Here is a 12223-nt window from a genome sequence, read left to right on the forward strand (position 1 = left end):
AGCTATGCACAGTGCAAAAATGAATGATCTTTCTGTCTTTGTGAGATCGCATACATACACATTTTTCATTTATTTCGCTCAAAATTGGCAATTATGTACTACTGAGAATGTTCCCGCGATCACGAAATCAGCCTAATAGCGTTTGTGGGCCAACTGCTTTCGATGACGACATTGCGGACGCGAGAGCAAGCAACTGTTTACTGCTTTTGACACGAGATTGTAAATTCCCTGCTGCATGCAGTGCAATAATATTTGGCTCGCATGTTCACAGGAGCCTGGCAAGCTTTTTTGTTTGCTATGTTCCAAGTGTTTCAGGGCCACTTTAACTTCATGCATTTGTTCAGTACAGTTCTTTTCTAAAAGCCATTGGTCTTATAACTCATCAGCTGGCAAGCGTTCTTTACCACTGGATTGTTTTTTTATGCAAGTAAACAAGTTGAATTGGTAATTATTCAAGAGTCCTTGTATTCCCGCTACTGCAACTATGTACCGCATGCTCAGTATTGTCGGCACTAAGGTGCCGGCTTGTCTCAGTGTGAAGGAAAGAGAGTGGGGCTCACTGTGGATCCACCAGTATGTTAGGCGAAGCATTTTGTAGATAACTAGCTATCTAACCTTTTTCGGGATTGCACAAAGTGTTACTAGATGGCACAATTTGCCCGTGTAAGGATAGTGATTGCCTGTGTGACGCAAACGTGTGCGACCACAACAAGACAAGGGATGCCGACGATGACAGCATCATGACACCGATTGAACGATGACACTGGCATGACAATAACACCATGTCACAACGATGACAGTATGACAGTGGCCAATTGCAAAGGTGTTGCACTGGCTGACCCAGGCTGAAAATCATGTTTGACAAGATAGAAATGGCATTGCAGACAGCGAAGCGTGACGACAGTAATGACACTAAAGTTGGGTAACAGTCTTCAACTCCATGTTGTACCACAATACTAAATGTTTTAGAGCATTGCAACTCGTGTAAGCAGCAGAGAAAGAAAGACCGACAGATGGCAAGACACATTTTTGTTTGTTTGTTTAAGACTATTTAGCATTGCCAGGCCTGAAAACCTGTCACAAAGTGTGATAATAAGTTTAGTCACTTTAATCTTCGCTAGCTGCACCTGGTTGCTCCACAAGCAAATTGACTTTGAATTCCCTGCTACTTCAACTCTGCATAACCGGTCCAGGTATCCTAGCAAATTTTAAAACGTGCAACTACTGCAGCAGAATGTTAACTGCTGCTCTACGAAATCATTCCCAGTGCAGTGCCGGACAACGGCATGGCCAGCGGAATGCGCAGCATTGCATCACCTTAGGAGGACTCAAGACCCCAGGTTCTCCCGTGTTCAGCTAAGTGCAGACGTCTACATAACGTCCCGCACAGCGCGCTGTTTGTTCTTTTATGTTCTTCCATTTCACAGCGCAGGCACACCAGTGATCCACTCGAGTTCCACTAGCCCACCACACATCTGTTTGCGGACAGCACAAGCAAAGTATAGATCTCCCGACAAACGTCGTTCACAAAACTTGCCGCAGTCTAGCACACATGTTCACGCAGCCATAACGCTGCCTGAATGCTGTGCTTCGCGCAGCGGTGCCGGCACACACGTGTTAGTTTTCCTCGACGACAACGGCGTCCAGGCAAGCGTTTGCAAATTCCAGAAAGATGGGCTCTCGCATCAACGAGTCCAGCATGCGTGTGGGGTCCCTGCTCCGGTCCAGATCGCGCAGCAGCACCCGCAGGTTTCTGTTGCGCAGAGTTTCGAGAACGGCCTCCGAATCGCGCAAGCGGCACAGCCTCTCCGGTGGTACCGTGTCCGGCGTCGGGTAGCGGTACGCGGGCTCTTCGCCGGTCTCCGCCGGTGCAGGCGCGTCCGGTTCCCGGCAACGGCCCTCCTCTTGCTTGTGGTTCCGGTAGCAGTCGCACGAGCAGTACCGCGTCAAGCAGCGCGGACAGCGGTAGCGGGGCTCGCCGCTACTGCACACACCGCAGACCAACTGTTCGCCAGCCATGACCGTGTGCGTCTACGCCCGCGGCTCACTTTATAGCACACAGTTGGAACATCTACAAATACTACTTGCAAAGAAACAACGACCAGTACACAACAAAAGGCTGGTGCCCTGTACTAACGTGCTAACCCAGCACTAACCTTCTAGCCTCTCTACCAGCCATGTGCTAACTGGGCGCCGCCATGTTGGATACATTCCGATATGTGCACGGCTTGGTCGTGGCTCGGTATGGCTCCTCTCGCTTTCGGAACGTTCGCTTGCGCGTTGACTTGCGCCCGCCATGGAGGAAGAACGTTTTCCTTCCTCCATGGCTTGCGCGCTTGTGATTTGCCGACGCTGCTGTGCTGTGCTTTCGTCAGTGATCGACAACACGGCGATGCGGGAGCGCGAATTAAAAAGAGTCTACTCAGTGATGTAGAAGGCGAACGTTCAGAAGCGAGATGTTTGCGCGATCTCGACGTATGACATGGTATGACCAGAATGTCAAGTCATGGGGCCGTATTCTGAAACGTTCGCCTAGGCGAAATTTCTTTTTTCGCTTTCAGGCGTGCGCCGATTGGCTGTTTTAGCAAAATTGGATGAGCTGATTGGGTAGTTGAGCGCGACGTCATTCAATTTTGCTCAACCAGCCAATCAGCGCGCACGCTGATTTCGCCTAGGCGAACGTTTCAGAATACGGCCCATGCTGGCCAACGTTTATATTTTGATGCTGGCAGAGTGGGCTAACCGCGTCGCGGCCACATGGCCTCCACGTTAGCTCCTCTGCCAGGGTCTCGCCTACCAATTTACGCCTCCAACAAACTTTACTCTCTCTCTCTCTCTCTCTTGCGCGATCTTGAGAAACAAAAGTAGTATCAATTTGGCGCTGAGCCGTGCTCCCTCAAGGGCTGCAGAAGATAGCGCCAACCTTTCCCTTTCCCTCAAGAACCACTTATCATCAGTGCCAAAGTTCGGGCAGCGGTTTGAGCATATAGTCATTTAATATTAAAAGACTTTGGTTTGAAACACGAGAAAATAGAACACGTGGGTAATAGCCACCATGTTAACAGCATTATGGAATCGCTTCGTAAAAGACAGCGGCGGCACCTGAAGCAGCCCAATCTAGCAGCATCTGTCACACACTGACTGCGAAAGCCACAGTGCTCAAAATAAAATCTGCTTTTCACCTGCGTACAGCGCCTCTTCCCGCCACTTCATTTAGCCTGTCTATTCCTTGGTGTGCTGCATCCTTTTCGTTGCATGAAGCATATATATGTACCAACTAGCCCAACAACAAGTTTTAGTAAGGCTTTACGTGGCAACACGCCGAACTCATTAGATTTATTCACGCGGGTCTAATGAGGACAAAAAATATGAAACCCTTCTTGAATAGGCCCGTTCCATAACAAGCCTTAGTCAAATTGTCTAAACAACACAATCACAGCACATAGTCTGCTGATGCACTAAGAATTAATGTTCTGTGCCAGACCGGAAGCCTGAAGTTCTGCTTGATGCCAAGCCCAACAGCCTCACTGCTTGCTAATGGCAAGTGAGTGTGTACCATTGGCATCATGAATGGAGAATTTCAAAGTTTGGCTCGTCAGGGAACCCGGCCCACTGCCAAAGCTGCAGGAAAAGGCGACAGGGCATACAGCTAGCTGCAGGTAACCTATGACACGTTTTCTGTATGTAGCTAGCTAGCCTGGCCCTCCGTGAAGCTACTTGTACCATTCATTACTTGTTTATGTGCAATAAATGAGGACTAACTCTTCACAAGACACCTTACATACAGTAATGGTTAGTACTTACCAATAGGAATTTTGCATGGAACCAGCTGGACAATTTATGTTTCAAATGTATTAAAAAAAAAAAAACGTCGGAATAAGGATGGGGCCTCAACAAAGTGCCAATGCTTTTTGAAGTTCTTGTTATTTTTAGGGGCGACAGCGATCCCCATTCACATAAATTACTTGCATTACTTGCTCCTTCAAATGGGACGAAGCAAAGTATGTGCTACCATACGTTAGCTTTGGAAAGGAAAATACTGGTTTTGTGGAAGAAGCTAGAATTTGAGAAGTACAAACGAAAAGCACCTGTATACACTGGCAGAGATAAAAGGCTCCACTCTGAAGGCAGTACTGCAAGAACAGGGAGTTTTTGTTATCAAACTAAGCACAGCCTTAGAACATCTTAAATGTGCTCATCAAAAGTGGTGCACCACCACATCCTGCATGCTCTTTTGCGCTTTACCTGAATTTATGCAGTACCAGCTAACCAACCAGTCTGTTCTTTTGGTGTACACCAGTTGCAATGAAAACTGCATGTTGCATGAGCTTCACAGCTAGCATAAGATACCCGGAAATGTAGCTTTTGCAGACATTTATCTAAGAAAACTTGTTACTTTTCACTAGCATAAACACAATGTTTAGCAAAATCTTTGGTCCTAACAATGCATTGTGTTAAAATTTCATGTTGGCAGACTTAGCTTGTAATGAAGCTGAGGAACACGTGGAAATAACAGGATGAGTAGAAAAAGCACAACACTGCAATAGCTCACTAGCTGTAGCATTGCTTCAATGCAACATGCATGTACAGTGGGGCACTTGAATAAGGTGAAACGAATATAATATTTTGAATGTCATTGAAAGCAATTCCATATGCCCTAATCATGGGTATCATCAAAATGCAGCCATAGCGAATTTTTCCATATTATACAGCTTTCCTAGGCAATAGGAAACGAAGCCCCGTATGTATCCTTACGCGATCTCCACTTAAGCCACTACCTTGATTTCTCGATTTCGAAAAATGGTGTTCGATGGTGTTCTGGTGATGCCATTTGGGGTACTCGATCATCTTTAGCGTCTGCTACGCTTCTGCTAGAATAGCTGTATTTTCATTCGTTCGCTCGTGCTCTCACTGCGTGCTTGTGTAGCATGGTGCTCTCCTGTCACTGGCTACTTATATATATAGATATATTTTTTTTCTAGTGTTCATTCTATCAATTTTAGCATTACGAGGCCAAAAAGAAAAATTGTATTTTTTTACGTGTCATCCTGACCTAGCAAGACAAAAGTCCTAACTCGTGCTAATTGGAGACAAAAGCTAATTGGAGTCAATTTTTTTTTTGACTGAGTACTCTTGATAGTGCTATCGATAGCAATTAATAATACTGATAGCCTTTTTATTGCCATAGCAATTATATGGACACTCCAAGTGGATGCTGCCATCGCTATGAGGTTCCGTGTAAAGTCCAAGGGCGATAAAATTGCCACGCACCGTATGCTGCATGTGCGAGTGAAAGTGCGTGAGGGACGCGCGCTTTCCCTAAGAGCAAACACAACGCTTTCCGTCGCGCGAAAGGCCATGGGGGGATGGGAGAGAGGGGCTGGGCGTTGTGCTCCGGTACCCACTGCGTATTTCGCAACCGGGCGCAAGGGGAACTGGCAACTCAACCTTGAACGCGAAAGGAGGAAATCGGGAAGGCAGCGCGGGAGGGGGGTGGTGCGGCTTCTCCTTTGCCAGCAGCTGTGTACTTTGCGCGGGCGCGCATGCCGTATCTTGAAAGCTGTCTGCAGACGGCTCATGCCTTTGTGTGCACTGTACTTTCGCCGCTCAGTTTCCATTGAAGCGACCGACCGCATGAAGGTCACTTCGCTCGCTGCTTCTGCCGTGCTTGCTCACGCCAGCTTTTGACAGCCGAGTGTCCGCGGTCATCAAGTGTGATGTGCTCATGTTTGCTTATGCATGCTGACACCATGCTTGTTAATTTAGTTAGTAAGCAAATGTTTCCAAGTTTATACGGCCAATAAAACTACTATCCTTACTCCGTATAGCTGTCTACTAATTTGCTATCGCAATGGATGCTTCGCCTTTCGGGTGAAACTGCGACTTTTTTTAACATTATCGATCGCCAAAGTAATCTTTAACCACTTGTAGCTCTTTTAATACAGCACACTATCATAAGTGTCATGAGAAAGTATTCCACAAGAGATAATCTCTAATTCTAAGCGATTCACACAGGTATGATGTTGCTCATAAAAAAATAAACAAGCGCTGCATGTGCTTATTCTAGCTGTGCCTGTGTGCGTTGGCTGCACCAATCGCAGGAATGGAGCAAGCCACACCTGTATCGTGACGTCATGATGCATCCACTACCTAGGTACTATACTGAAACCAAGACTGGTTCGTAGAAACCAGCACTAGAGTAAATTATTTATGGAGCTCTGGTGCTTGACAAAATTTTTTCTAGGTTTCAGAGGACTTGATTTTGTGCTAGGAAATGACAACTCGCCATTGCACTGATGAGTTCCTGTCTGCTGGCAATTAGTATATTTATGTGTTACATTACATGAAATGGCAAAAGTTCGTTCACACAGTCTATTTAAACTGGAGGAGCATTGTTTCAGTGCTCTATTCAAATCTCTTTGGCTGAGCAAGGCCAGAATGCTCTCCTTGCATTCTCTCCCCTATTATTACACTGAGTGCCTAATGTGCTAATCTTTCAGTGACATGGTCACAGCGACTACTGCGGAGTGCGCAGACCGACACACATATCACAAAGATCTCAGTGATCACCACTTCCGATTTTCGTGTTAGTATCTGGGAAAGTCCCAAAGCTGTGCTCCACTTGGTTTACATTCGAAACCGGTAGCATCAAAAGATGGTATAAGTCTATAAGTACGTATCTGTTGCACGTTTAACTCTTTCTGGTCCGAATTTTCTTAACGGAGTGAAAATTTTATAATAAGTGCATATGAACGACAAAAGACAGGGAAAAAATAAACAAAAAAATTCACACTAGAGTTTTTGTCAATAAATTCAAGATTTTTCTTATGAACTGCCAAAAGCAGCATAAGCATAAAAAGCAGTTGTAAGCAGCATGTGGTCCTTCAGACTTCTCAATTCACAATCATAATGGAGTGAAAGTAACTTGAAGAACATTCTTGTGCGACCCAAGGCAGGTGACATGCATTAGGTAGCAGGCTCCAAAGATAATGCACACACACCAAACCGATAATATGACACAACGACATTTGTGAACTAGTCGGGGAGAGCTACTATATATTCATCTGCGACACAAAGTCGAGAAATTGTGCAACTTGAATTGCTCACATTCGCATTTGTGAGAATAGTCTTCTTGTTTGCTTTTCTAGATGTTGGATATCTTCTGCAAAACATTGCGATTCCAACAGAAATCGTTGCCCAGAAATGGTTAAGGAAGTGAGGCCTCGAACCAAAAGTATCTAAATGGTAGCTATGTAAAAAGCGACATAATTTGGTGTTAGTTGTTCTGGTAGTTCTCTAAAGGCAAGGGTAGGGTGGCCATCTCATGCCCAACACATTGTAACTTACTCGATTACTTCAATGCTCGCTTGAACTGTTCACATAGCCGTCAACTTTTACGATTTTATCGTAAAATGCCCCAGATTTCAGAGCTTGCTTATGATTGTCGTATAAGTGCTAATGGTTTCATGATTTTTATTTGTGTCCAGCTTCCAAAGTACAAATAGAGTTGCCGACTGATTTTCAGAGCCATATTGTTCAGATGAGCTTGACTACTCTGATGCATTTCCACAGCAGTGCCACCCCTCCACTCAACCCATGTATAACGGCAACAATACTTTCGACCGCTGTTACATGAATAAACTTCAAGAACACTTCCGTCTGTGACACAGATAATTTTGACTGTGAATAGAGAGAGTTAGCCTGTTTATAGCGTTCCTAAAGAACAAATGCTGTGAATTAATTTAGTAAACGGTTCACATCTTGAGTAATAAAGCAATCTTTAGTATATTTCTAACCAAGATTTATTACTTTTGGGCTTCGACTGTAGCATGATACAAACTTTAAAGTTGGCAGGTCTGTGTTCTGCGTTAGAGGGGTGCCATCAGCACTCAACATTCACAGGTGGTCTGCCTCCCAGGTGTTGAACAAACACAATGCTGCTCAGCTCTGGTGATCTGACAAGTATACCAGCGTACTCAGCACGACATGGCTGATGGACTCAGTGGTATAATTCACTTCAGGTTGAAGGCTTTAAGTTGTGGCTTCGAGTAACTGCAAAAGCAAACATTATAGCTCAGCACCTAATCCAGAGACGTACACTTACAGAGCTATTAATGAGTCTGATTGCAAAATGCCTAACACAGAAGCCACGGGGCTGCGTTCCATGCCCCCTGCGACACTAATACCCCTGTCAAGCGGGCAAGTTAAGCGCACTTACGGGGAGTGCACTTCGGGACCTTGAGTGACACTTTAGGGTACACGGTTCTAAACAGGAAAACAGAGCGCACTCGCCGTAAAAAAAAATGTCGACAGACTACAAATAGTACGAAAGCGTTTTGTGAAGATGTAGATTAAAAAGAAAAGTACTTCTAAAAAGTGATTGTTTTACGTTGTATTATTAATACAAACAAACTTAATCTATGTTTTTTCAACAAAAAACGAAATTATTTTTTATTATAAAAGTGTGGCAAGTCAATTCTGGCCAAGAAAAATGCCAAGCCAATCCAGAACGACATAGCGGCGTCCGATGAGGCGGCATTTGATCCTGCTAGAACAGAATATGAGTGCGTTTTAGGTTATTATTTGTGCGCAAGAGCTGTTCAACCACTAAAATGAACTTCTGTGTACTTTTTTTATGCATTACATTTTGTACTATTGAAACCGCTGGCGGTGAGGCTACACACTCGGCCAACAAAGTGCATTCCGTGAACGCACTTCGCCCGGAGTACACTCTTCTGCGAGTGACACTCCACTTGCGACGTTTAGATTCGGCAAAGTACGCTTAAACCGAGTGGCACTCTCCGTAAGTGCACTTAACTTGCCCGCTTGACCGGGGTATAAAGGAAGCAAGGCAATGCATGCTTCCCTGGTATGCCTTGAAGGCAAATAAAAAAATGAAACAGGTAATTCTTTTGTCTGCTTTTTTTATGCTTCATTGCCTTGGTAAATCTTTATTTATTCATTCATCCACATAATTTTTGCAACCATCAGTTGCCTTTCACATGTTAAATTAGATTTGATACAGTCATTTCAGAGGTGGAATGTGAACTGATATAACAGAACCTCTGTTGGCAATTTATCATATTGCGTTGCATGCGGGGCAATTGTAAAATGGTGGTTCAATGAAAAAAAAAAAGACAGTCTCATATGGTGCTTCATGTTTTCGTGCATGCCCCACTTGCATTTGTTCAACGACGTCTACCATTTCAGCAGCAAAGTCTCACTGTGCGTCTTCACTGCCCAACAGAAGTTCAATCTGTAAATTATTCTTCGTGTCGAGTTCACAGCTGCAAATGCTAAAGTATAGAAAATGCTCTGCTTGTCTATCTTGCACTACCTTGTCTGCACATCTTTTGCAGGAGCTCTGCAAAAGGTTCGACACCTCTGTCTGAGAAACGAGAAACCTTTGTCCAGTTCAGCCTAACACAGAGAGCTGAAGCCGAAACAGAGTCACCTATCAACTCTTTGACTGCCAGCATGCATTTATGTTGACGACAGCTGAGATTTGAATCTTCAGCTTCCACTTGAAGATCGCAGAAACCTGTCACCGGTTTGGAGTATGTAGTACAATGATCTAAAACACATGCAGACTGACTTGCACACTGAACAAAAGCTACAAAAAAGTTCTTGCGTGGATGAACCGCTGGTTCTGGTGCCGCCTGTTTGATGCCCTGGGGAATGCAGTCATACGAACATGTGCGTTCGCTGCAGTGCCGTCTGCACTTGACAGCACCAATACCAGACGGCTTAAGCAGAACACTGCTCTGGTTGGCAACGCGGCAGGCACCCAGGGCGTGACTGCCCGCAAGCACACTGTGCATCGTAGTTTGGCCTATCGGGTGTCCCACGGTCACCGATGTGGGACAACCTCAGGCCATTGTTTGTGCGTTGCACTTGCACGAAGTCTCTTGGTCTCAAGGCTGTCGATGAGGCAAACGACAAATATGACTAGAGTCGCTGAATCTCGAACAACCGCACTTCCGTGTCATACCAGATGGGTGGATCCACATTCCTGGCAAAGAAAAAAAGGTATGTGGCACTTAGTAGCGACATGGTAAGCCACAGCTTGCCAAATGAATCATACAGTCAAAACTATTTACAGTAGATTCTTGACGATACGAATCTCTCGGGATGGCACAAAAATTCATATCACCCGTAGTTAGCATTGCCAAACAACGTAAAAAAATCAGGAAATTAAGGAGAGATGCGGCAATGAAATGGCCGACTTGCTCAAAACTTCTCATTTATTAATTTTTTTTCGCAATCCTAAGACCTTTTTTTTTATCTCATGCCGAAATACTTGCAAGAAATACGCAGCAGAAAGAAAATTGCACATCTTTAGTCAGTTGTATTTGAAACTGGGAAGTAAACCGGGCCCCCCTTTCAGGAGGTGCTATCGCACCGCTGATCGTCCAAGCACAGCTGTCCACTCACACAGCACCACCATCTTGGCATTGCCGTAAACGCAAGAGACCGAAAATTAAGATAGTTGCAGTGCTGTATTTCTCCATGCAGAAATAGAAGCATCAAAAGCGGGCACAAAAAAAATGTCACAGTTTCGCCCTAAGGGCGAAGCAATGAATGCGATAGCAACACAGCAATGTCATACGAAGTAAGGTGAGCGGCTTTGGTAGCAATATGAATTGTAGTAAACATGAGCTGATTAAGTAAGGAGGTGTGCTGCGGCGTAAGTAGACCGACATGACGAGAGACTCGATGACCACGAGAAGGCGCGTGTGAAACGGTGGTGTTGATGAGAAGCGCTTCCCGTGGGCAGCGCGTGCGAAGGGACACATCTGTAGCGCTGCACTGCCGATCCGGGCAGCATTGCATGTGTAGCGTGCGTTGGAAAATGTGGCCCGACTATTACTAACTGAATGAACAAGCGTGGTGTGAGCGCGCACAAACAAACATGAATAGCTCACACTGAATGACTGCAGACGACCGTCAAAACTCTGGCAGCAAGCGGATACGCCGCAGCGGCGAACGTACGTGCGGTCTATCGCTTCAACGGAAACTGAGCGCATAAAGGTCAGAGCCGTGTGGAGATAAGAGACGGTGCGAGCGAGCGACGATCGCGGTTGTTGGCAGCGTAGAAGTGCGCCCCCCCCCCCCCCCCCGCTCCCTCCGGCGCTGGCTTACCGCTTCCTTGCTTGCGCGTGGGAGAGATAAGAGACTGTGCGGACGAGCGACGAGCGCGGTTGTTGGCAGAGAAGTGCCCCCCCCCCCTGCTCCCTCCGGCGCTGGCTTTCCGCTTCCTTGCTTGCGCGTGGGAGATTGAGTGCGTTCGCTCTCCGTGATAGCGCGCGTCCCCGCACGCTTCCGCTGGGGCATACGGCGCGGGGCGAAGATTTTATCTATACGGAACCTCACGGCGACGCCGACGCCGACGGCAGAAATCCGGTTGAAGTGTCCATATAATTGCTATCGCAATAAAAGGGAAAACTAGCGTCGCAATTCATTACTGCAGTCATGTAGCGAGCAGGGAGCGCTCCTATTGCCTGACACGAATTTCCATCATTGGCACGCTTGTTTCATGCACATTTTGGCAGCAGCGAACTGCAAACTTCGCGTGTTCCAAAGCTGACATTGCAAGATCTGCCTGGTTATCTCGAGTTTCTTCCATTGCTGCATCCTAGCTGCTGGCTGATGGTGAATAGAATATGATTTGCGCAAGATAGGGGAATCTGTTTACATTTCGTCGTGGCAGTGAAACTGTTGTATCACGTGATTGGACGGGTGCAAAGGTAGAAAAGTTTTGTGTAGTCATCAGGCACTGAAGATAATGGAAGACATCGAATACAGGTGTAGATGGAAGCGAATGCCCCGATCTTGCTGATGTGGCAAGACAGGGTTGCATGTGATTGCCGGTTCCCGACAAAGTTAAAAGGTGTTTGAAAACGGCCGACAAGTTGCGTGGTTAAGATAGTGGTAGAGCGCCCGCCTCGGCTGTGGGAGGTTGTGGGTTCGATTCCCACTACCGCCGGGCACCCACTGGTTCAAATGGGTACAAGCGTGCCCCGGCCTGGCGGTCGGCTTTCTTCAGGGGTGATGCGCTTGGGAAAGGAGCCTGCGCCCTCAATTCCCGTCGAAACCCTCGTGAGGACAGAAAACAAGTGATGTCTGGGCCGCTCCCATGGCGGCCATTTCCCATGTGGCGCCCCAAGCACCTATTGAGGTGGGGACGCCTTCGGGCTGAGGTCAAACAACCCCTTTCCAAGCG

General features: G+C 46.3%; 2 protein-coding genes across 2 annotated transcripts in view; both read right to left on the reverse strand.

Annotated features, from left to right (window-relative positions):
* Positions 1-42: 42 nt before the first annotated feature.
* Positions 43-2208, reverse strand: LOC119453489 (zinc finger HIT domain-containing protein 3). Its single transcript, XM_049668181.1, has one exon. The coding sequence runs from the start codon at positions 2017-2019 to the stop codon at positions 1618-1620; it is 402 nt and encodes a 133-aa protein (XP_049524138.1). The 5' UTR covers positions 2020-2208; the 3' UTR covers positions 43-1617.
* A 6727-nt stretch (positions 2209-8935) lies between these two features.
* The window catches only part of LOC119453490 (protein HID1), a 41579-nt gene continuing 38291 nt past the window's right edge, over positions 8936-12223 (reverse strand). The window contains exon 19 of the mRNA XM_037715534.2: positions 8936-10012. Coding sequence (XP_037571462.1) covers positions 9949-10012 — 64 coding nt within the window. The 3' untranslated portion in view covers positions 8936-9948. The remainder of the gene's footprint in view (positions 10013-12223) is intronic.

Source organism: Dermacentor silvarum, chromosome 5, assembly GCF_013339745.2.
Source record: "Dermacentor silvarum isolate Dsil-2018 chromosome 5, BIME_Dsil_1.4, whole genome shotgun sequence".
NCBI classification, from domain to species: Eukaryota; Metazoa; Arthropoda; class Arachnida; order Ixodida; family Ixodidae; genus Dermacentor; species Dermacentor silvarum.